General features: G+C 32.6%; 3 protein-coding genes across 4 annotated transcripts; 1 reads left to right on the forward strand and 2 right to left on the reverse strand.

The window, feature by feature from the left end:
* Positions 1-2,382: 2,382 nt before the first annotated feature.
* On the reverse strand, positions 2,383-8,768 carry LOC105332460 (uncharacterized). Its single transcript, XM_034471417.2, has 10 exons — positions 8,629-8,768; positions 8,029-8,115; positions 7,047-7,157; positions 6,445-6,620; positions 5,893-6,010; positions 5,665-5,731; positions 4,300-4,449; positions 3,904-4,019; positions 3,496-3,580; positions 2,383-3,113 (listed from the first exon to the last, which is right to left on the reverse strand). The coding sequence occupies exons 2-10, from the start codon at positions 8,113-8,115 to the stop codon at positions 2,992-2,994; spliced, it is 1,032 nt and encodes a 343-aa protein (XP_034327308.2). The 5' UTR covers positions 8,629-8,768; the 3' UTR covers positions 2,383-2,991.
* A 2,163-nt stretch (positions 8,769-10,931) lies between these two features.
* Positions 10,932-16,250, reverse strand: LOC105344887 (ATPase PAAT). Of its 2 annotated transcripts, none has more exons than XM_011452795.4 (6): positions 16,168-16,250; positions 15,460-15,554; positions 14,868-15,201; positions 14,224-14,430; positions 12,843-13,249; positions 10,932-12,299 (listed from the first exon to the last, which is right to left on the reverse strand). In XM_011452795.4, the coding sequence occupies exons 2-6, from the start codon at positions 15,552-15,554 to the stop codon at positions 12,113-12,115; spliced, it is 1,230 nt and encodes a 409-aa protein (XP_011451097.3). In that variant the 5' UTR covers positions 16,168-16,250; the 3' UTR covers positions 10,932-12,112. The 2 variants fall into 2 exon arrangements, with proteins under 2 accessions (XP_011451097.3, XP_065925274.1); XM_066069202.1 differs by having other exon boundaries at positions 16,068-16,208.
* A 1,962-nt stretch (positions 16,251-18,212) lies between these two features.
* LOC105332458 (schlafen family member 13) lies at positions 18,213-24,172 on the forward strand. Its single transcript, XM_011435070.4, has 7 exons — positions 18,213-18,557; positions 19,040-19,734; positions 20,050-20,168; positions 20,795-20,948; positions 21,318-21,431; positions 21,746-22,478; positions 22,914-24,172. The coding sequence occupies exons 1-7, from the start codon at positions 18,496-18,498 to the stop codon at positions 23,776-23,778; spliced, it is 2,742 nt and encodes a 913-aa protein (XP_011433372.3). The 5' UTR covers positions 18,213-18,495; the 3' UTR covers positions 23,779-24,172.
* The last annotated feature ends 1,750 nt before the right edge of the window (positions 24,173-25,922 follow it).

Raw genomic sequence — 25,922 nt, forward strand, 5'->3', positions numbered from 1 at the left:
TGTAAATCAACAATGTGTATCATTAAGACACTTAAGGTATACGTTTACTCAGAATGAAAAAAAATTCCACTGATGATAATGAAAAACCATCTATTGTGTGTTAAAGACCTATCATGGGAGTGCTATTTTTTACTTTCAAAAAAGTAGGTCAATGACCTACTTTTTTAGATAATGGTCATTGAATATTTTTTCGAAATTTAAGAAAAGTCCCTAAAAATTTTACACTATGATTGAAATTTTCTTAATTGTGAAAATAATACAAATTGCTAAACACTTTTAAAAATGAAATACAGTTTATGAATGGCAGTGACACTCAACAGACACAAGCAATAAGTTTTCATTCACAATTTTTTTTAATATTCCAGTCCGAATTTCCTCTATCAGTTTTCAAATTCCTACCCTTTTTTGATTTAATTTTACAAAAAACTGAATGATGATAATACTAAAACATTAATAGGATTAAACTAGGTATATTGACCTTACTCTGCAGGCATAGAAGTTATATGAGGTCAATGATCAAAATTTTGAGATATGGTGTCTTTTATTGTTTTTAGGCATTTTTCAATATTGTTGTATTGTGTGCCATTCGAATATCTTAACGAAAAAGGGAGATAAAACCAACAGAAAATATGCAAAATTATGTAAACTTACAAATAAAATCTTAACTTTGAATATTACAGTACTACCAAAAATATTTCAGTGAAAAACAAAATCTTTAAATTTTAGTCCGAATTTCCTCTGTTTTGCTAAAAGTCCAACTTTGCTTAAGCCTAATTCCATAATATAGTAAAAATATTGAATGGTTTGTCAATAATAATTCATTTCATAAATACTTTTAGTGGTTAGATCAAATTTTACTCACGAAATTGAATTTTATAACAATCCGAATTTGAGAACTCAAACCCTGAGTAAACAACATCCTTAATGCACTCAGAAAAAGTAAATGTGCATTTCTGTTTGAGTTTCTAGCAAGTCTGGAAAATATGAACGATTATTTCACATCTTCATTCATTTTAAATCAATTTTTTATTTTTTTTAAAATCAGTTAAAACAATTAGAACCATATGCATATTTTAATCACAAATACATATACATTTTTCATGTTGTGTCATATAACTTGAATGAATTAGGAAGGTCCCCACTCAAAGATTTTCTTCCCTACCGTCCTGTTCACTATATTAATGGTATTTCACTATTTTTATTTTATTGTTCCACATAGAATTTTATAAATACGATTTCAAAAACCATTTTTTGATAACAAACCAATCTCTAAAACTTTGAAAAACCTTAGATCCAAATGCTACGTCATCACCGACAATTTATCAAAGAAAGGTCACATGTTTTCAAAAATAATATTGCACTTTAATTAAAGTGTTACAACAATATTAGAGCTCATAACAAAGCAAAAAACGCTTTAACGATTCTTAAATATGTTAATATGCTAGAAATAAAATTAGGAGATTTTTTCTTGTTTAAGAAATAAAGAATCATTCTTTGACTTTATGGGGTGTCCATTACAAGAATCATTCTCTGACTTTATGGGGTGTCCATTACAAGAATCATTCTCTGACTTTATGGGGTGTTCATTACAAGAATCATTCTTTGACTTTATGGGGTGTTCATTACAAGAACCATTCTTTGACTTTATGGTGTGTTAATTACAAGAACCACTCTTTGACTTTATGGGGTGTTTATTACAGACGGGAAAGTAATGAAATCCAATAAAAAACAAAAATCACAGCAATATTCAAAACATAACTGATAACTGTGTCAGTATTTATTTCAATCATATCGACAAGATAACGCTGTGTGTCTGACAGCAAACTGACAGCAATCTTGGTTTTCGTTTGTGTGAACAGTACCCTTAATTCCTTTGTTTAACTTGAATTGATGACACTATCTAAGGCCAATCCTCACGTGATATAATCGTCCATTTCGTGCTCACAATTTAGTGTCAGTCTATTCGTTCAAAATATTTTTTTAAAAACACCAAAGTATATAAAACCTATCTCTATGGTGCTATTCTTTAAAACTGAACTGCAAATACCTTCCTATCTTGAAAACTGAAAAAAAGTTATCTAAACAAATGATGTACAACATTTTGAAGAAAATAATGTAACCGGTAGTTTTTCTCTTACATTCATTAAAACAATAAATACAAATAATATACATATTTTGCATGCAAGTACAATTAAACAGCAAACTAAAAAAATCTTATCTTCAGCAGTTGGCATTTTTTTGCGAAAATATCAAACCTTTTCAATTCAAGCAGTATGCAAATCTATGTAAGCATGTTCGTCAATTGATATGCAAAAAAGTTACTAGCCTATCATGAAAACTCTAAGAGGAGTCATCCGAAAAAAATCAGTGTCCTATATACAATATAATATATACAATAAAATGCCAAGTACAGTAGCTCGTACATATATTTTTTGTATAAATTAACGCAATTCAATCCAAGTAATATGCACGTTTCATTTTTAGGTTCAATTGATTTGCAAAACAAAAAAAAACACAAAAAAACTTTCTGTCTTCAAAACTGTAGGAGAAGATATCCGGATACACCTTAAAGGAGTAACGTAACCCGCCCGGTTAGAGTTTTTCCTCAGAAAACCAAGTTAATAAAATTAAAATACTATAGTGATTATTGTTTTCTTTCTGTTAAACATCTCGAATTTCTAAATTAATTTAAAACAGTTTGACGCGAGAAGTTAAATGGCAAAAAAATGCCTCAAGATTAAGCATTCTGATTATGAACATATACTGAACATTTTTGCGATTTCGCAGAACAATGTATATATATGTTGCTCAATAAAAAAGAATAGAATTTTTATTTTAAACAATCACACTCTTTAACTACTAAATTGCTGTCAGTAGTCTAGTTTCAATGCAAATACCAAATACTCAGTAAACCATGTTCTGCAATACTTAGTAACTCGAATTTTTTGGTAAATGGTAAATGCATTATTGTCTTTTTAGACATAGATCCATTCATGGTGGGCAAAATGTATTGATCATAAACATTCCACACCCTTCTTCCTTGAGAGCATGTACATGTTCTCGTGTCTTCAGCTCGAATAGTTTTCTGGTTTGGTTAAAACAAAGATACAAATCTGGAAGAAAAAAAAATAAAATTATCAATTACATGGATACATTTACAGACTATGGTCATATAATCGCTTGTAGAAGTGATCTGGGTTTGTATAAGAGAACAAGACGTAATTTAATAGGCCGTGATTAATCTAACCGTTTGAAATATTGTTTTTATATCAGTAAGATACCCGTAGCATATGAATATGTTATTGATAATTTCAAAACGCTCACGCAGTTATACTTGTGTACGTACGGTTTATGAAGAAAACAAAAGTCATGATTTCACATTCTAATTTGAAACCCACATGGATTGGCAATCCAGGTAAACGGTTACTAAGTAATCAGCCAATTAAACGGTCGTAGCAACCATAGCTTTCAACAAATGCAAATGAATGAACTCACCGTCTCTCCCGCATGGTCTCAGGTAAACATCTCTCTTTATTTTCTCTTTACGAAATGTTTTAATGCTGGCCACGTCGGTATCGTTCTTAATAAAAAAACAATCCGTCGTAAATTGTTAATAACAATCATTCATAACAGTACCAAGTAATTCTTATTTTTCTAATGTTTCTTATTTTAACGTAAATAACGTATATTTTATAACATGATTTTCCATACATAATATTGCCTATCATTTTTTTGTTTCCAACAAAGCCATTTCATTCTAATTTTTATCTATGTGTAGATCAATGTCATAAAATGCTCAATTTACATTAGATACTTTAAAAACCTCAAATGCTATGAAAGGGGCAGGATATATATTGGATATCAATAATCAAATTTCAATAACACACATAATAGTAATCTTACGACTATGTCCAGTTGGGTCCCATTAAGGCCCAGAAATTTGGATTTGTTTTTCTGCACTTGAAAACTGTACTTTAGATAATAACCACCGTCCAACCATTTTCTCACAATGAAATGGTCTAAAAAATGAGAAATAAACGCTTTTTTATAAATACATGTAACAGTTAAATACATACAATATTTTATATTAAATTTGTTTTGTGGGTGTTTGCCTTATACATGATATAAACATTTATCTAAAGCCGTCTATGCGTAACATTTTGAAAAGGCTAACTGTTATTTGAATATTGTATTTATTTTAACTTGACAGCAAAAAGTTTATCAATATGTTTGATTTGATAAGATAGCTTGGCATATATATAAATAAGTGAGTCTGCACTTGATGGACTTTAAACTTACATGTACAGTCCGACATGACGCTTGCAGATTGACGGAGGGTTAATTCTTCATTTCGAACAGCCAAAGATGTCGAGTCTTTTTGTGCCATCAGTACTTTCACTTTTGGTTGCATAGTCATTAGCTTCACAGAATTCTCCTTAACAATGACCTCTTCCAAAGGAGGAAAAATGTAAAAAAAAAAAAAAAAAAAAAGAAGGTAAAATCAATGTATGCATCTTAAGTTTAAAAAAAGGCACATTTATCATCAGCAATTTAATTTTGTTAGTAAAACAAATGGTGTTTTGTATTAATCTTTCAATAGCATATTATCAAAGCACAAAATTTTATTTGAAGCACGAAAAATAAAAGTTATTGTTTTGCTATACGAATTAAACATCGCATGGTATTATGTGTTATGTGGTGATAAACTCGATAAACAATTGTTTAGACTGTTCTTCCGTAATAAGAATTTGATATGGCAAGCAAAACAACTTACAATAATGGCATTGCACCATCCCAAAAAAGTAACACGGGGACAGGTCAAAATAACCGGGGGTTTTGAACTTGATTTACATTAATATCTGTTTTTTTGTGAAGAGGAGGAATAAAAAATACTATAACTAAGAAAAAATCAAGTGTTGGTGCTGTTTGAATTTTGAAAAAAAAAAATAGTAAAGAAACAAAAGATTATATACAAAAAAGAATGATATAGAACATAATTCCAATACTTGTTTCGAGTAATCTAGGTATTGATATATGACAAATTTAAAATGTTAACTACAATTTATAGGCGAAGTCAATTTCAAATGCATACCTTGAAAGAAAGATCATATTCGATTAAGTAATTTCTAATACGAAAAAAAGAAGAAGAAAAAAGCGGAAACTATAGATTTTAACTAATATTAACAATAGTAGTAATCGTTTTGAAAACTAATGTAGACTTTAAATGTACATGTGAAATATTATCAATTAAAACCTCTTAAGGTACTTCACTACACCGAGACTTAAATACGTTTTAAAACACTATGTCACAAAATGGCGATTTAAATGTTTTTAAACTGTTTGTATCAATCGATTTATAGATGTATATCGTAATAGCTCAGTGGTTAAAGTATCAGGCTTGTGAACCGCAGGTCATGAATTCGAATCCGTCTGGGGCTTTTGTTCATGTTCATTGAATGAAATGTTTGAAAATATCATTTTTTTTTTATCTGAAAGAGCACATTTTTGCCTATTTGACACATATACTTCTTATCCATCATGTTATCTATCATAATCAAGTAGTTTTCTGCTGATTTGAGAAACTATATCAAGGTGTAGTGAGGCACCTTAAGACCGTCCAAGATCACCATCGATATCTAATAAACTTATATGTTACTAACAAACCTTCTTTGGTTCCTTCCAGTAGAAATTCAATAGTTGTGAATGTTTCTGATTTTCTGTTGTATATCACCTTAGCGTAAAAAAAATTAATTTTAAAAATCACGGTTAATTAATAGGAATTTGTCAAAACAGAAAAAAATGTTATAAAGAAAATCTTATAGTAAGACAGAGCTACTTAAAGATATTTAAAAAAAAATGTTTATGACATGTTTATCACAAAATTAAAATTACCATGGATATTTTCTCTGTCATTGGTAATGTTCGAAAGAGCGCCAAAACAACCTCATGATCATACTCGAATGATCCCAAAGTCTTCTTTCCGTTTAAACTCACTAAAATGTCTTTATCTCTAAAGAAGAAAATCAGTCATTTTATAAATCATAATGGTAATGTTGTCATTTCTAAATATTAAAAAAAAATATTTTAAAAGTCAAATTTCAAAAATACAATAGCATGATAACAATTTAAAATAAAAATGATTTTTTACTCAGGGAGTTGCTAATTCTAAACAATTGTGTAAGACTATTTTGTTGAGGATGGGAGAGGGTGTATGATACCATTTCTTTTATCAAGAAACATCTTTGCTAGTTTGTCTTGCTTTTTTAAATAGCAATTTAATTCCTTTTATTATTTGACAAAATAAAGAGTCCCGGATTTCATCATGAATTTACACTTGCACCTTGGTACGTGTACATGTACATCAATCTTCAATCATCTTTTACTACATGTAAAGATTTATGATAATGGTATAACTTTAACTATTTCTCCAATGCACTGTCTTACTTGACAGAAAAGTCTTTTGCTAAGATTCCGTCTGGTTGCAGGCTGCAGAATGCGTGAAGAAAGGTTCCGTCACTCCGTGAACCCGTACAAAGGAATCCTCCAAGAGCATCGCCCTTATCGCTGTCTTCATCAGCGTGTTTCACAAAAATTTCTGACACAAAAGGACTGTCATCCAGCTTAAGCAAAACAATACGACAAATATTTACACGTCTACGTTTTTTTGTGTCCATCAACGTTGTGTGCTGAAAATTATTTATCTTTTTTTAATGCAATTAGTTTATATCTTGCTCAGTTTGTATTCATAATTGGACACATTTTATCATATGAATTTAATTATTGGTTGTAACAGTTTAATAATTTTGTTCGTAATTACAGAAGTGTCATTGTTATTTGAGGGTGAGGGGGAGGGTAAATTTTTTTAATCGATATGAGTGAAGGACGTCGTTATGTAAAATTTCAAACGATCTGAATTGTTGTATACAGCTTTAATGCGCAATGTTTCAGTTTTGCACAATTGCACACTTAGTGTATACCTCTTTTGCCAAACAGTTCATACATATATCTCAAAAAAAGGTATCTCTTTAAAAAAAATATTTAACTACCTGTATACTGTCTTGAGTTCTTAATCTTTGGTAAAGAATTCTCACATTGTTTCCGGGGGCTGCTGAACTATCCGTCTCAGAAAACTCTACATCATTATCCCCATCTCCATTCTAAAAAGAAAATCTTAATCACAATCATTTATTTAGTCATTTTCCCTTCAGATGACAAAATTTTGCAAGTTTTAAATTTACTTATCTGGATATAAGAGCAGTATATATCTTTTTAGACAGCGATACCAATATAAAAAAGATGAAATTGGAACCATTCGTTTTGATACGTACTTTTCAAGTACGATCATTCAAACAAAATCAAAATACAGCAGCTTAAAAAATGATAAAAAAAATGGTTATTTTATGTTTTGTGGAGGGTTGGATAAGGATTGTTGTTGTTGCTTTTATTGAAAACTATAGATCTAGTCTCTTTTTACAGCGGTTGATACATGTAGTATCATTCTTATTGTATCAGAATCGTAGTGCACGAATGCATCCCTTACTAATCTAAGAGGGTTTGATGTTTGTGACCATTTTTAGACTGTATTGATCTCCTTTGGAAGAAGAGCTAAATATAAAAATGCCAAAATTAAAAAGATAAAATGTATGGATTGTTATCTTTTTCTAATTAATTATTTAAAGTTACACAAATTATATTTGAATTTAATAATTTTAGCTACATCTGACGGTTCATCGGTTAAGACGCATCGGTTATGATAGTTAACCGCAGAAGCAAGTAACAAAAATGTTGGTCAAAATAATACAAGTAAGCAAGAAATATTGTGGTGTCACTACACAAAGTTTCAGAGATGTAGCTTTAAATACAAATGTATTGATGAAAAATAAATTATTGTTAAAAGAACAAAAACAAAACACACAAAAAACCCCCTAAAAAATGTCTGCCCTACATGTAGCTGCTGTGGTGGAATGAACAATTAGTTAAATTGTGCGTAGTGGCATTAATAAGTGAGTATTAATGTTTTATGCAAACCACAGTGAATGATTTGGATTGAACATGGGGAATCAAGCCATCCGCTTCAATATCATCCATTTCTTTGTTAACTCCATTGGTATACATCTACAATAAAAAAAAGGTATATATCATTAAATGTCTTAAGCTTGTAGAGACAGAAAAAAAAATAAAGCTTAGCCCCAAAATTCGATTACGGTATCTTTGCCCTGAGACCATAAAACTAAGAAGGAATAGCAGTAGATTTTTGAACGAACTCGCATTGACCACTGCACCAGGGACTTAAGTCGGGGCATTATATAATTGTACACGTACTGGAATAGAAATAAATCACTAGTTTTGAATGTTGTAATACTGTGCAAATCTAGAATTAGAAATAGGGTGGATAAGAAAGTCATACAAATACATCTAAAAACTTAGATAAATCTTCCGCACTTTAATATTGCACTGATATTAAATGGAGTTTGTTTAAATCTGGTTATCATGACTAAACTGATGCATAATAGATGCCACTATTCCAATTATATACTTTTAAAAAATCAATTAATACTATAGTAAGTCAACTTTATATATGAACGATTACACAGATAGAAAATGCATATGGCTGATTAATATGCTTGCCTTTATGGTGAGCGGACGTTGTTTATGAAGTAATCGGCTAAAATCTTCCTTATTGCTTTCTCTCCCTCTATCTTGATCGTCGAGAAAATCAAGTCCACGTCTTCAACATTGGCCTTTATATACATTATATAAGCATCGGTTCAAGTGGAGTACTGGTATAGGAAATAACATGCTTGCATATACTTCGACTGAGTCATAGTTTTAGTGTGCCCGTGCAGTATCCATCATGCAGCTGTTCTTCGGGGATTCTTCAAAAACTTTCTTTCCTTTCGATGCTATAGGCGCCTGACATTATATAATTTTCTCGTGATAAAAATACATACCTTCTACCTAATACATGTAATCCACTAATAGTTAGAGGGTATATATTTTTTTATTATGAAAAAAAAAATGTAACGTAAGGTGCCTGTTTTCAATGCATAATTTTGCTTCTTGTATCCACCTATATGAGATATTTGTATCAACTATCCCAATTATTTTCTCGGATGGATGGAAATAGAGGAATATATTTTGAATCTTAATGGTAATGATATTGATGGTTAGAACAGTTACAAAAATGTAGTTATTCCGTGACTTAAAAATTCTTTTGAAATTTCCAATTACGATTACTTAGAATCCGCCGAGAGTTTACTACAACACCGATTCAAGAGAATTTAGAATCCGGGTTCTCTTTTAAAAAATAGACTTGTAAAGTTGTTCCTCTACGATACGCTATAGAAGATCTAAAATAAATGATCCCGCATTTCATACACTTGTACCCATAATCTTGTATTATAACAGCGTATCGTTAAGGAGCGGATTTACAAGTCTAATTTTAATTAGATTGGGTTTACTTCAAGATATATCTGATGGAAGTTTAAATATAGAAGACACTTTTGATAACAATGGCATATCAAATGGTCCACTGCCAAGTCTTCTTTTGATACAATCGAATTTGATTTTTTATCAAATTAGACTTGTCTTTCCGCTCATCTACGATACGTTACAGGTCTAATTCTAATTCATCACAGACGAATCTATTAACATGTAACTCAAAGAATCAATGACCAAATCGTGACTGAATATGATGATATTGTATCATATGATTGTTCATTATATGATACAATAATGTACCATTTGATGTGATACAATATTGAACCATTTAATATGATGCAAAATCGTACCATACAGTATGATATTGTTTTATATGATACAATATAATATCATACAACATTGCATCATATCAAATGATACAATATCATATCGTGTAATACAATAAATATATCAAATGATTGTTCATTATATGATACGATAATGTATCATTTGATGTGATACAATATTGAACCATTTAATATGATGCAATTTTGTACCATGTAGTATGATAGTGTATTATATGATACAATATAATATCATACAAGTGAACATTGCTTCATATAAAATGATACAATATCATATCATATAATACAATATTATATCATATGATTCAATATCATATCATTTGATATAAAACAATTATATACGATACAATATCATAATATAACATTTTACAATATCATATAATATAATAATGTTTCATGTTATACAATATCTTTTTTAGACAAAATATCAATCATATATGATTCAATTTCATAGGAATAAGAATCACAATATACACCAACAATCGCATCTTTTAAGCAAGTTTGAGTGAGGTAGGAAAAGGCTTTCAAAGCATCCTGTATAATGGAGATCAGGCTCTGTATCTGAAGCTAGCCTTATCTTTTAAAATCCAAATTTAAGTTACAAGAACCATCATGAAAGTTGGTCAGGACAACATTTTTTCCAACATTCAAACCTGCAATAACCTCCTCCAACATCCAGAACTTATATGTCTCACCCAGATTCAGCATCCAAGCATGCCATGTGTATCAGTAACATGAGATGATTCATATATCAGAGATTAAACGAATAATAACGAAGATTTGTCTATCAAAAGGCACCTGCTCCAAACATTTTAACCTGCTCCATCTAGCAGGCAAACTGAGAGAATTGTTATAAAGAGCAATGATGCTTATATTTAATGGTGGGGGGACAGTTACATGTATCATCAGAGGACAAGATGCATGTGCAAGGTCATCGAATAAACAGTATACAGTAAAACACGGTTATAGCGAACACGCTTATAATGAATTGACGCTTACAGCGAAGTGAATTTCATTCCCCAAGTCTCTATTTCATGTTGTAAACTTGACGGATATAACGAATTTCGCTTATAACGAAGTTAAATTGGCCATCCCGGGGACTTCGTTATAAGCGTGTTTTACTGTATTATTAAAAAAACACTCAGCAAAAACTCATTCCACTTTATATCAAATAAAATGACAAGAGGTCATATACATGTTCAAACACAAAACACTGTTAATTAAACTCTCATTTATCAATACACAATATGTTTGCATTTTCAAAATATACCAGGTAAATCAGTTAAATACCCCAAAAATTAAATAAATTTTTAAAAAATACATATACATATATATTGTATGTAATGTAAACTGCATCACAAAAGTGAAATAAATTATAAAAAAAACAAACCAATAATATAATACGTTGAACATGACATAATTCATGGCATTTTTGCTTAAATATACATTGAAAGAAATAGATAAGATGGGTCCTTTTGCTATTTTAGAAACTGATTATATCAAAAATTCTAAACATGACACAGATGACAAAAACTAAAAGTCATATTTGATATGCACTTTGCCACTGAGTGTGGCTTAACCAAGTACATATAGTAATTCACTTTGCAACTGACCATGAACTTGACAAATGACCTTGACATTATAAGTGATTCAGCACATTTTAAAAGACATATGCAGCGCTAGCCTAGACTTACATGAATCCAAAACAATGGCACATTGGCTAACTAATGAATGAGTATTTTTATAAAAACCCTTAAAAACATAGTTATTGCGTAATCTCTTTAAAAAAAAATTTTCAAGCAAACACACACATGAAAAAAACTCATTTATACTACTGGAAAAGGGGAAGGGCAAATCATTATTAATACATTGAAATCAATAATAAAAAAAAATATAGTAAGCTGCTCTTAAACATAGCCTTTTATCAATTTTTAAATCATTGATATCAATTTATTAAATGTAAGGCCTAAGAAAAAAAGTTGTGTGTTTAGGGTAACCCTACCTTACCTCAAAAAATGCCCCGATCCTACCATTTTTAAATGTCTGTTTTTATCAGATTATGATTTTTTATATTATTTCTATTAAAAACCCATTTTTAAGTATGACAAAAACAAACACTCTTAGGAATCATGCATAAAAAAATATGATAAAATAAAAAAAAATCCCTACCTACCTAACCTAATTTTTTCATCAGTGTTACCCTTAACATACACATTTTTTCATAGGCCTAATTGGGAAGAATATTGGCATTGTTCAGTTTGAATTCTTTGCTACCCTGGATAGCTTTTACACAAATTAACATGGCACGCATGTACACCATTTCAGTGTCAGGACTCTGTTTCTGTCGTAGACTTTCTTGAGAGCTGGTGAAGGATATTGTCAAGTTTGGAATTGATTCGTGTTTCCATTTCACTTATCTTTAGGTCTATGTGATTTAAGAGTCTCTGCTCTAGAGCGTCTAACTTAGTGTCCAGAATGTTTGGAGGTCTAACAGAAATATCAATGTCCTCACTGCTGTAAAAAAAAAATAATTATACGTTTTATTGCAAGTTATCATTGGAGACGCCATCGTAAATATTAATGCGTCATTAATTTTTTATTTTAGATGTCAAGTGATTATAAATTATTTTGATTATTGAACAGGTGCATTCATACATGTATTTTAAGAAAATTTATGCATTTATTATGAGACTTGATAATAAAGCATTAGTAGGTACATGTATATGTACATGCATATGCAAAATCACTATTGATCACTATTAGTTCATTCCAAATAGTGATAATCAAAAATTAGATGTACATAATTCTTTGATTTGAAGACTTACAAATTTATAATATAATATCAGAATATCCATAGCCTCAGTCCTGGCAAGTGGCAACAGTTTGATATTGGTGATAAATATGACCTTCAACTTTCTAAATAAAAAACCTTGATGTCACTGAAAAACCTTGACCTTTAACCTACACCTGAGATTTTTACCATACACAGTACACTCACACTTTTAAGTACACGTACAGGTACCATAAATCAAAAAAATCTAATTAACTGCTACATACCTTATTTCTTCCACAGAATTTCCATTATTACTGTTCATCTGAGTATTGTCCAAATTAGGTTGTTCAACTGCTGTTCCATTCTCCTCCCTTCTGGCTTCATCACTCTCTTTGGCTTTTCTTTTCTCATCCTCCCTCATTCCTGAAACTTTGTCACAAATGTTATGTAACAATGAAAACACATCTGCAGCTTCTTCGCTGTTTGAACTACTTGGACGATTTCCTGTTGCTCCCTGGGACAAATTGCTGGGATTTGATTGGCTGTGTGAAGGCCGATTCGGTAACTGACTCGACTTGACTCCCATCTGAGAGAACATGGACATTAATCCCATCATTCCAAGTGGTGACCCTGCGGACATCGGTCGCTGGCCAAGAAGATTGGACAACCCTGACATTGAGGATCTTTGATTCTGATGAGGAAAAAAAATATACATATTTAAGAAGATAATCAGCACATATACATTAAACAAAGAATAATACATGTGCATGTCAAAATCTGTATCACACCCCGTATCAACCCAGGACTTCAATATCAGCCCGAGGGCTGAAGTCCAGAGGGCTGATATTGGGTGAGGGTTGATTCTGGTGTGATACAGATTTTGACATATGTATTTTTGTTTTTATCATATCATAATTTAAAAAGATTTAAACTTGTTCTTATTTTCATGGGAAAATTTCTTATTTAAAAGAGCTTTATTCCAGTTTTCCCCATCTCGATACCAGCATATTTTTGACACTCAAATGTATTGTGACGTAAATAATAAAATGTTCATGTTATGACGTCGAAGTTCAAACTGCAGTTTAGCACCAACAAATAAAAAAAGGTCAAAGGTAATCCAGCTTAAGCAAAAGTGTTCCAGAAAGCTGTAATCATAGATGTAATAATGGGTGAAATATAGGGTGATGATACAGGGGATATGATAGAGGCGCATGCCATTGTTCATATAATGGGTGCAAAAACCATGTATTCTATGCAAAGTAAATAATAAATATAAATACATGTACATGTACTTAAGATTCTTTAGTCAAGTTTAATGCAAACACAAGAAATTGATATCCATGTACGATTGCTATAAGCACTTTTCTTGAATTTTAAAATCTCAACTTTTTCATTTTTTCAACAGTTTGGAACTGTATGTATTTTTAATTCATAACAAAAGTTTGACATTCATATTTTATTCAAATTTGATACAAAACAGTGGAATCACAGAATTTTAAGTACCAAAGACTATTATTTCATGCAATATGAGACATCGTTTTCATTAATATATGTACTTAATTTACGAGTGGATGTTTGAATTTAAATTTGATATAACTTTACTTTAATACACGTACTAAACTACTAATATTTGACTGTACACAGGAACACTGAATATATATATACCTGCTGGTACTCTTCCATTGACTGCATCAGCCCCCTGGCTCCCTCTGGGAGGTTGTCTCCAAGACTTGTGACATAACTTCTGACCTTTGACATATTTATTTGACCTATTTCACCTCCATTTCTACTGTATTCATCCTCAGGTTCTGGGTGGAGTATGAAGACAACTTTGTAAAGCTTGAAGGTACTTGTTCCCTGTAGCCTTGGAAACTGAAGTAAAAAAAAACCATTGAAATTTAATTTAAATTCAATACACTGTATATACAGAATAATCAACTGTCAAATTGTGTAATGATAATGTGTTAATATCACTACATGCCATAATAAACACAGGAATATACAAATTCAATTAATGGAACAGGTCTAGGACACTTGTTGGAATTTATGACTATGTAAGCAGAAAATTAGGATCTGAAAGGCTAATTAAACTTGCCTTGATTCAAACAAACAACAAAACTAATGTTTGGCCAGTTAATTTCAATACAAGTATAGCGGTAGACTGACTATTCACAAAAGTATGAAACTTTATGTGATTATTCAATATACCAATCAAAGTCTGCAGTTATGCAAAGAAGTTGTTGTTTGAATTATTCAGTGCATCTGCATTTGTACAAAGAAGAAAATGTCTGAATTGTTATATCATTCACCTTTATGGTCAGTCCATAACAGGTGTCCAGCGATGACCTACATCTAAACACCACTTCCGTCTCCTCTCCCCCTTCATCGTCACCCATCATCCTCACTCTCTGCCCCCGGACCGTCTTCAGATACCCCTCACTGGCATCGTAGATTTCCATCAGGCCAGCTTGACTGTACACATGCAGGCCACATATGCTGACATGGTACTGAGGTTTACAGGTCAAGGTTACGGTACATGCCTCCTCCTCACCCTCCACCCTGGTCAGCGTGAGACAGTTTTTGGGGTTCAGGTCCTGACAGAACTGGGGGCCTGACTCTGCATTGTTGTCATCAGTCTGTGAGCTGATATTACAATAACAATATCGTTATAAATTAACCCCTCCTTACAACACACACACAAGAAAAACTTAAGACTGAGATTTCTATTCGACGACAAGTTTTTGTGGTTGTCAAAAACTGGTAAAAATCATGCGACAGATGTTTTTTATGGTCATATTTACAGATCTATGTAAGCATTATTCATTTCAGGAACATGCATTGACGTTATATTAACACTGTTTCAGTATAGATCAGTTTGAAAATATATCAAGAAAGTTCTACCTTGGTTCTTGACCGAAATAGTATTCTACAACAACAGCCGGATCTTTATCAAAGTCCCAGGAGGGTAGAACTGTGCAATAGTCTATCCCTGCCATCTACAAATAAAAAACTATGGATTTAAAAAAATAACAGCATCTTTTATGCTCATAAAAATATTTCATTTAATTACAAGATGATTTTTATAACATTGATAAGTCATCATAATGATCATGCATTTCCTGGTAAAACATGAAATTTACAAGTGAAAAAATGCAACTATAATGAAATGAAACTCTAATATTACTGGTCATTTTTACTTGAATATTATAAGAATAGCTGAGTGAATATTTCAAAATCACTTGGTTTTAATTAACCCAAAAGCCTTCAATGAACGAAAACTTAAGTTCCTTTCTGTCTGAAAGCAAACGCTCTCGATCAACAGCTGATTAATATAACCAGGCAGATGTTCATGTACAGGTAAAATACATTTTGTACAATAGTGCAATATAGAACAACTTGTCAACAGCCGAGTTCATAATGTCTGTCTATGAAATGACTACCCCCCCCCCCCCCAACCTTTCAACCCTTTTGCCTCAAGGGGCGTCAGGGAAGAGGGCTCTGGGTTATACCTAAATCCCCAAATCCGACATCGCCATTACTGTAGAAAAATGTAACGGAAAAAGGTAATTAAAAAAACCCAAATACTAAGGTTTTAGTTTTCATTTGTACCACAGAAAGAAACGCGAGCCCTCATCAATGCATTGCATGGCAAATGGCAATCACAATGTCAACAAATTGTATACATTTTCTACGGGTGCGTCGATTTACCCAAATGGACCCAAATGAACCCAAATGGACCCAAATGAACCCAAATGGACCCAAATGGCGACCCAAATGGACCCAAATGGCGACCCAAATGGCGATTAAAGTGGAAAACAATTATAATAAAATCCTTATTACTAATATTATTATTTGTTTTAGTCATGTCATGGGGTCGTAGCCGTTATTAAGAAAAATAAAGACCCAAATCAGTGGCGATTTAAGCGGAAAACAATTATAATAAAATCCTCAATACTAATTCTATTACTTGTTTAGTCATTTCATTGGGTTGTTAGCCGTTATTCAGACAAGTTAAAAATGAATCATGATTAACTTGTCTATTTAATAACGTTGCCCAGCTCTTGCCACGAGGAGGCCACCCCAATAAAGAGCCATAATTTAGGGAAATTTGGAAAAATAAAAGCCGAAGGTCCAAAACAATAATTAAAATTATTTCAGTATATCTTTGTAATTGAAATGAGAAAACTAGTAAGATCCTCTGTAGAGTTATTGTAAACAAAATGAAAGATGCAGTGCATAAAGTTTTACGGGACGAACAGACAGGTTTTAGATCCAACAGTAGCTGTACTAACTAAATAGCAACTCTAAGAATAATTGTGAAACAATATGTCGAATGGCAGTCATCACTGAACATAAAGTAGATGGGTGAATAAGTCGTGTAAAATGCCCATATGAGGAATAAATAGATACTGCAAAATTAAAATATGTGATAAATTTTAAAAAAAAATTAAAAACAATGCAACTATATTTAACGTAACATCGATGTTTTTTCAATAAGTATGCAAAAGGTACTAATCTTTATGGTTATGATACATACAGAGCAACCCCCTACCCCAAGAGAGAGAGAGAGAGAGAGAGAGAGAGAGAGAGAGAGAGAGAGAGAGAGAGAGAGAGAGAGAGAGAGAGAGCCCGGTGTGTAATTTCCCACTTTTAAAATTTAATGGTTTGACTATATGCAATATCTAATTTTTTTAACTGTTTATTTTTTCATTTTATTCCTTTCTATTTAGTTCAAAATGTCCTATTGTTTATTTCCTCCTAGATAGAATGTTCTATCGTTAAAATGACAGATGTCCTACGGACCCGGTTTAACGATAGAATTCGTCCCATATACTCGCTTGGTAGCAAATAAAAATATTATATCGTGCTGTATCTCGCCTTAATTTTCATATGATTGGTCTTAAATACCTACTATGTTGCTCTTTTATAATCCCATATTACCACATTAAATGTTTTTGCAACGAAATCACTGCCACTTTTAACATCACGTTTGAACACTGTTAATACTATTTGTTTTATTCATCTCTTATCCTGCTAATTAAGAGAGCTATAATATTCATAATTATTTATAAAAATGTTATTAAATTGTTCCCAACAGTTACGTTCATTTAATTCATCATGATTTATCTTTAATTCGTCTGAATAACGGCAAACAACCTCATGAAACAAGTAATAAGATTAGTAAAAATGATTTTATTGTAATTTATATTTTTTTTGAATCGCCTTTGAATCGCCATTTGGGTCTTTATTTTTCATAATAACGGCTAACAACCCTATGAAATGACTAAAACAAGAAATAATATTAGTAATCAGGATTTTATTATAATTGTTTTCCACTTTAATCGCCATTTGGGTCGCCATTTGGGTCCATTTGGGTCGCCATTTGGGTCCATTTGGGTCGCCATTTGGGTCCATTTGGGTTCATTTGGGTCCATTTGGGTTCATTTGGGTCCATTTGGGTAAATCGACGCACCGTTTTCTACCTCTAAAAGCAAGAGAGTTTGGGGGAGAAATTATTGTTAAAAACAGCTTTAACTTTAAGACGTTCTCAGAAATTAGAAAATTCAGAATCAAAATATCAGCATTTCTTAATTTAGAAATTTCTTAAATGTTTATATTTTGATATAACTTTGAAATTCAGTTTATTATTAAAGAAAAAAAAATCCGATTCAATGAATAGTCCATATTTATATCCGGTAAAATGTCTGCGCCCTTTCCGCTGAATTTCTTATTAGACGGTTTACAATTTTTCGACGAATCAACGTTGTGTCAGTTTTAATAGAATGTTAAGCCAATGAACAGTGAATTTATTGAACCTGATTCGCCGAAAATAATCGATAATAAACACGGAAGAATTGTGAGATAAGATCCCCATGACATAACTTCGTCATAAGTGATGCATGTTTGTGCTCTATTTCGCTTTGATGGAAATCAATTATGAGCAGGTTTAAGAGGAGGAAGACGTCAATGGGATCTTCCGGGCTTTCAACGATTGACATGTAAATATAGTATATGTAACATGTTATGATGTACACACATTAGCCATGTGTATTGACATGTATTGACCAGATTGTGTTCAATTTGTTATATTATTGATACATGTATGTAAACGGATTCACAATGATAATACAGTCATGAATTTTACTCGTATATGAAGAATACTACCCCTCTGTATACAAGTTATCGATAGAAAATTTTTATATGTACATTTTTTTTTACCTTTTTACTTGATAAAATTTCAGTTTCTTGTGGTGAGACCACAGAAATTGTCATGTGAGTTTTAAGTCCCATGAAAACTGTTTAATTTTACACTTATTGCTGAGATTAGGTATCACCTGGAACTGGTTAGGATATCCGATATAGACATGTATTTGACCCCCCCCCCCCCCCCCTTAACTTCTCCTTTGGCAAAAAGTTTATATTCCTGTTGTAAAAATCTAATGCATGGGGCCATATTTTTATTTTGAATTTTTATTTGTAGAACATCAAATTTACTTAGGTATGGAGACTGCATTCTCCATTGTAATGTCTACATCTCCAGGGGAATTCACGAACTAGACAATGATATCGTTTTGCGATATGCCTGTGCCATTGCGAACATTGGAGGTGGAATTCTCCACATGCAGAATGTGGATTACAAGAGTGGTGTATGTTCCAAAGACTTGGATACTTGGTGGAGCGGAATGGAAATCAAACTGGCCGCCATGATCTCATCTGATGACATCTGTAACTATTTCGACATGGTGGGGAATTACGATGACGCTGATCTTTATCTTTTTGTGAAAACGTCTGAGCACATTTGTACCATCAACTACCACTCACGGCTACCAACTGACACGGCTACTCATGAAGTCAGTTACCAGTCGGTAATAAAGTTATTACAGAAGGAAGGACCTGAAAAGCCACTAGCTGCTCTTCCTCCTGTACCTACAGATTACTATTATGGAATTACCCATGAGTGTCTCAAGCAAGAAACAAAACAAATTCAATTCAAACAGCTTTCTGGAAGAAATTCCAGAGATGGAAAGGGCATTCCTGAAAAAATAAAATCTTTGGTATCCAAGTACGTATCTGCGTTTGCGAACCATGAAGGGGGACACATTTATTTTGGGATTGACGATGACCAAGCTGCAGTTTATGGGGAAGATATGAGTTATCAGGACCAGGAGAGAACTGGTAGCGCTTGCATTTGCAATTTGATTATTACATGATCCTAATGTGTTTACATGTATGTGTCAAAATTTATTTATTTGAAACTTGTATGAAATGGAAAAGATTCTACACTTAGCTTTAAATTAAAATCGATAATCTCAAGCCAGAAGCTTAACTGAACTAAACTTAATGTAATTTCTTAGAGAGACGAACAATCATCAGGCCCTGTTACTCATTAATACACGTAGTCTATAGAACATTGTATAATATTATGTATGCATATGGTATGGATATTTGCATGAAGATATAGGATTTTTGACTTTTTGAAATATTTTGAAGCAAAACTGGTCCAGTTGAGGATGGACGTGATAATTTGGGGGAGTTCCGCATTCAGTGCCCAGAGAGGGGTACACTGGGATATCCAGTTCTTTCCTGTCCAAGATGTGCCTCCTAGAAAGGTAATCAGCTTACCATTAATAATGTGAGTATAGTCCCTCAGTATGTCATCTTTCCAGCTGGTTTTACGATTGAGATTTGGAGGGGAAAGGGGCGTACCCCGGTAATTCTTTTTGACATCCCAAAGCCCTTCTTAAAACCAACAGAAAACTGTTGAAAATGTTATAATTTTATATGTATTCAAATCTGAAGTATTTCAAGATTTTTTAATTGATGCATGATGTTCAATAATTACATGTATTGGTACTTGTAATGTAGTATGATTTTTTTTTTTTATCTTAAAAGCACTTTATAAATGGTTAATTTTGTTTAGTATTATTTTTGTACAGTCACACTAAGTCTTCAGTAATTATGAAAGGTTTTGTTACCGTTCTTTGATTTCCAGGCTGCAAATGATGAAGAATGTATTTAAGGGCAAAAATAAAACTAGGAATTGTGAAATACTTGTGCATGGATCTGTTGGAAAAAGATACTTTTTAAGAATTGAATTTCAGCAATGTGATACACATTGAATGTACATGTATGAACAGTAAACTCGAATGGCTTCCATAACAAATAATGTCATTGAATGTAAATTAACACAAAAATTTAATTACAAAACGTGCAAGATTTGAAACTCTTATTTCAGAATCCTAGGTTTGTGGTGGTGGTATCAGTTTGTAAGTTTCCTGGGGGTGTGTTCACTGCTACGCCAGGTAGTTACTATGTTGACACTCATAACCAGGAAGTGAAGTGCTGGTCCTTCGACCAATGGAGGAAAGCAATGCTCAATCCTTTCAGAGGTGAAATTTTATTTTCGTAACACTGAGCAACACTGATTTCAACGTCACCATAAATTAAATGTCTCAGACAAAATTCTATGTTCTATTTTTTTCTACAAGGTATTGTGTGAATAGGAAAGGCAAAAGCCATTTAATTCAGATGAGAATAATTAATAGTGTTTTATGTAAATATATTGGGAAAAACAAGCCTTGTGTTTTATTTCAAGTACCACATATTCTCATGTAAACTTGCAAATGAGGAATCATTTTAACATATATGCATGAATGTCAGACTTCCTCATGTGCTGTGTGTATATCTTAGATATTTGCAAGACATATTGAATTTCTATGGATGATTTTATGATTTATTGTCAATGATGAATTTTTCAGATAAGCCAGAGCTACACGGCCGGTTTGTCAAGCTTCCCCTGATGGTGCCCCAGGCTCCGCTGGTATTCTCTTTAAAACATACCATCAACAGCATCAAATCCAAATTGTTGACCGGTTCGTTAATTCTAATTCTTTGTAAACAGTCCTTTTTTTTATTTTAATGATGTCAAGCTGAAGTTATAGACTTCTTAAAACTTTTTAAGTCTCAAGTTTTAACAATTCTCAGAGTATTATTGCCTGAGTTTAACTGCAGATATCACGTTATCTTTTTAATGAACCAGTTTTCAAATCATGCACCAGACGTTTATTTGTGTTTTGGAGTGCAGTTAGTTTAAAACAATTCATTAATAATTGCACCCATGAATTTGATGTCTTGATATTTCTTATTAGGCTTTTAAAAACATATATACATGTACATTGACTTGTAGAGAAATCGATGAAGCTACCGCAGCCGCGCCACTATCTGTCCTTCATCAACCACAAGGACACGAGGGACCTCATCTGCTCTGTGGTGGACCACTTCCCGGCGGGTCGCCATCTGTCCCTGTTTGTCAACTGCTGGGGGCTCTCGGTTCCTTCTGCCCCAATTCCCAAGGTCATCTGTGATTTGTTTGTGGTCAGTGAGTCCAGTGGGTGTCACTTAATCACGTTCGCCAACTCAGAGTCCAGTTCTATATGGACACATGCCCAAGATGTGGCCGCACATCTCAAATACAAGATGGTGGCACTTGGGGGCTGCGTTGCAAAGTTTGGCATTGCTACACATATCATCAACGTGAAGAACTTTACAGAAGTTAAGCATGATCTGGACTGTAAATTCTATCCGTCTCATTTCGACATGACATCTGAGAAATTTGATGAGGTCATTAATTCCCTAATAGTGATAATGGCAGCATATCAACCAGTAGATTTTACAACGCTTAACTCCAAAGATATGTCAAACATTTTGTCTTGCGACACACATTTTTTTATGCTCACATGCGATCAGTTTGAGCTGCTTTTCAGGCGTCAGTTTACCAAGGAATTATGGGTACATAGTCCACCTGGTGCAGGAAAAACTGTGGCCGCAGTACAGTTTGTGCAGGAGTTAAAGCGGCGTGGATGTCAGAGTTCAGAAATTCTCTATCTGGCTGAAAACAAGCTGCTTTGTTCCTATGTTGGGTAAGGAAATGCTAATTACAGACTGGTTGAAAATCATTGACTAACATTACCATTGCAATTACTTTTTGGATTGGATTCAAGATTGGAATTAAGATTTTATGTGACTGTGCTAATTTAAGAGAGTACTTGAATTTCATTTTTACTTTAAAGTGTATAGACTGAAGATTTACTTTTTATTTTGTCAAAAACTTAAAGCAAACAGTCTTTAATAACCAATAAGTGTTTATGTTTTTGATGGTTTGATAATACATATATACATGTAGTATGGTGGTGGTTTTTTTTTTTTTCATACTCTTTTAATAGAACAATTTAAAAATATCACTAAAATTTCTTTGTATCAATAGAGTATGGCTGTATTATGTACCAGAAACCATCAAACAAAATATATATCAATGTACTTCTACACAACTGACATTTGTTAATCTCTTATTCCAGATCTTTCAACATCTGTCGGGTAGCAACACGTCTTGAATTCTTACAGGCCAATAAAGATTCTTACAGCAGTGTTAGAAATGTCATTGTGGATGAGGCCCAGAATTTCAAAGACAGAGACGGTGATTGGTACAGTGCTGCCGAGCGTTTGACCAAACCACGCGAAAACTCGCAACTACAAGCATGCACAGACAAGAATCTGACAGCTATAAATTCTGATCTCAGTTTATTAGAGAGACATGGTTTCTTCTGGGTGTTCATGGACTACTCTCAGAAAGTTCACAAGTTCAATGCCGGTCTTCCATCCATCATTGGTAAAAATAACTTCATGATGAGCGAGATCACTCGTAATTCTAAAGAAATCTTTGAGTACGCCATGCATTTCATGCATGGCTCCCCAGAAGGCCAAAAAGTGCAATTACCAGATGATATGGCCGGGTTACGTGGGGATGTGGAAGTTTCACCTCACCTTGGACACAACTACAAGTCCGGACAGTCCGTCGAAATCCTGAAATGTGATAAGGAACACTTGAAAGAAAAACTCTTCCAAGTTTTGTCGGGCATTATCGATAGTGGAGTCAGTGTTGACGATTTGGCTGTTCTTGTTGGTAGCAAACAGGATAAGCCGGAAGTCACTGCTAACGTGAAACCCTTGTCGCAGAAGATAGAATGCGGCCTGGAGGTAGATACTGTGAAAGAATTCAGTGGATTGGATCGAGGAACTATTATAGGGGTGGATCCAAAAGTGAACTCTGAGCATGCTGACCTTAATAAGTTCATTCTGAGTTTAGCGACCCGTGCAAGAGATAAGCTTGTCATTATTTCTACCTCTGATGACATTCAGCAGAAATTGGCTACTAAAGTCTGAAAATGCCAAAGAGGATACTTCCACTTGATAAACTTGATTGTATGTATGTGTGGAATGCATATTTTATTTCCATTTACAGGATGTTTTGATATTCAAATTAAAAAACATTTTTTTGAAATAATTAGAAATCTTCTTCTAAAAATTATACGGTTATTAATATGATTATCAAAAGATGTAGTCTTATCTGAAATTGATTATCAAGTTTATACATGAATTTTTCTGCACCTTTTTATGTGTAAAATAATTTTAAAAAGAAATGATTTTTAAGTTTTCTTTAAATCAGTGTTTCTCAGGTACCAATACACCATCTTTGCAGGTAAATTAATTTTATTGGAGCAATTTATAAATCTCTTTGGTTTGTTGCTTAAGATATGCCCAAAACAACAAAAGTAAATCCCATTGATAAATCATGTTTAAAAATGGAGTGCTCTGTTACATTTTTTTGCTCTGACAGGAATACAAGTTGTTTAAATTGTTATAAATAATTTTAATTTTTCAAGGGTTAAAATTGCAACAATGTTATATCAACTGATTATCTTGATGGCATTTTATTTATAATATTCAAATTTTGTTACTGTAATTTAATATAAATTTTATATTGTTTTTACATTTTTACACTGTTTACATTTATATGTGTATTTTGATGAATAAAATATTTTACAGATTAACTATATTTTTATGTATAAATTGTTAGTTATTATTTGAAGTGAAAAAATAGTCAATTAATATTAGTTCAAGTAATTACAAAATCTTCAGTTTTTATACAAAAGTAAAATGACTGCATGCTGAAATTCCAAAGACTGATACCTATATGTAATAAACAGTGGCGTCGGAAGCAAATTGAAAGTGGGGGGGGGGTATACCTATAGTTTCAATAAAAAAAAGATCTTACCTCCCAAATTTTCTTTTTTTCAAAAATACATGTAACGAAATTCCTACTCCGGGATGGGGGGGGGGGGGGGGGGCTAGTCTGCCTTTGACTCCTACTTCGCAATCTTTCAAACGTACATTACGGAGAGTCTTGGTAAAATGGGTAGGCAATCCCGGGCCGGGGCAAAATAAAAGCCGGGTCAGATCGATATTTTTCAATTTTCTTTGCTAATAATAAACCAATCTCATTGAAATTTTCAAGATATGTTCCCAATCGATATAACTGTGTTCGCTGTAAATATTTCTGCACAACATTGTATATTAAGAAATCCGGTTTTAGTGACCCGGTTTTTCTTAAAAACTGTTATTAATTGAAGAATTTTTACTTTCCGTTCAATAAATGACTATTTTTTATTAGTATATTATATGGTTTACCGGAATTAAACGTGAAATGTTCACTTTTTTCTTAAATAAGTCCAAAAAACCGTAAAATGTCGACCCGGGTTTGCCTACCCATTTTACCAACTTGAAAATCAATAATCGTCGATAAATTTCTTAATATACATTGTTTTGCAGAAATATTTACAGCGAATATACTTATACTATTTGTTGACATGTCCTGAAAATTTCAATGAGATTGGTTGAGTCTTGACAAAGAAAATTGAAAAATATCCCATTTTACCAAGACTCCATTACGGAACAATAATTATGTTTCTTGCGAAAAAAAGTGGGAGGGGGGGGGGGGGCTGAACCCTCTATTCTGCTATGTGCCTAATGGTTAGGTCTAACGTAGCAAAAAAGTGGGGGGGGGGGGCAGTATACATGTAGAATATGTTACTAAATCTAGTAAATGTATTGAAACTCGTTCTAGAAAAAATCAAACTAAAAATTGCACTAGGTGCACAGGGGCATCGTATCCGCTCTACATTCTATTACATATGCCCCGTGCTAGGTGACATTTCTTTGCTTTAGAATATTCCTTGGATTATTTTTATTTATATAGTCCTTATTTCATTCAGATTGACACTCAACGTGCTCAAAATAAGTTATAGTCCAGTCAACTGGTCGATGAACGCCCAAGTTCGCAAAAACCCAAATCAAATTGCAAAAGATTTATTTTTTTCACTGTATCTTTTGAATTACATATAAAGTGATTATTCAAAGGGAAAAAGTCTTCACGAAATAGGGTAAAGTGGTTTTTTATTTTCTCTACGCTGCACTAAAACAACTTTTATTCTTGATCCTTCGTAATTTTCGAACAAGTTAACCAACCC

This window comes from Magallana gigas, chromosome 8 (assembly GCF_963853765.1).
Source record: "Magallana gigas chromosome 8, xbMagGiga1.1, whole genome shotgun sequence".
Classification (NCBI taxonomy): domain Eukaryota; kingdom Metazoa; phylum Mollusca; class Bivalvia; order Ostreida; family Ostreidae; genus Magallana; species Magallana gigas.

Coding starts and splice junctions, on each gene's coding strand:
- LOC105332460 (XM_034471417.2), bottom strand. CDS start 8,115: ATGTATACCAATGGAGTTAACAAAGAAATGGATGATATTGAAGCGGAT. Junction 4,020..4,299: donor CGTCATGTCGGACTGTACAT/GTAAGTTTAAAG, acceptor CTCATTTTTTAG/ACCATTTCATTGTGAGAAAA. Junction 3,114..3,495: donor GAGACCATGCGGGAGAGACG/GTGAGTTCATTC, acceptor TTTTTCTTCCAG/ATTTGTATCTTTGTTTTAAC.
- LOC105332458 (XM_011435070.4), top strand. CDS start 18,496: ATGAGCAGGTTTAAGAGGAGGAAGACGTCAATGGGATCTTCCGGGCTT. Junction 21,432..21,745: donor CAAATCCAAATTGTTGACCG/GTTCGTTAATTC, acceptor ATTGACTTGTAG/AGAAATCGATGAAGCTACCG. Junction 22,479..22,913: donor CTGCTTTGTTCCTATGTTGG/GTAAGGAAATGC, acceptor CTCTTATTCCAG/ATCTTTCAACATCTGTCGGG.
- LOC105344887 (XM_011452795.4), bottom strand. CDS start 15,554: ATGGCAGGGATAGACTATTGCACAGTTCTACCCTCCTGGGACTTTGAT. Junction 14,431..14,867: donor GTTATGGACTGACCATAAAG/GTGAATGATATA, acceptor TTTTTACTTCAG/TTTCCAAGGCTACAGGGAAC. Junction 12,300..12,842: donor AATTCTGTGGAAGAAATAAG/GTATGTAGCAGT, acceptor TTTTTTTTACAG/CAGTGAGGACATTGATATTT.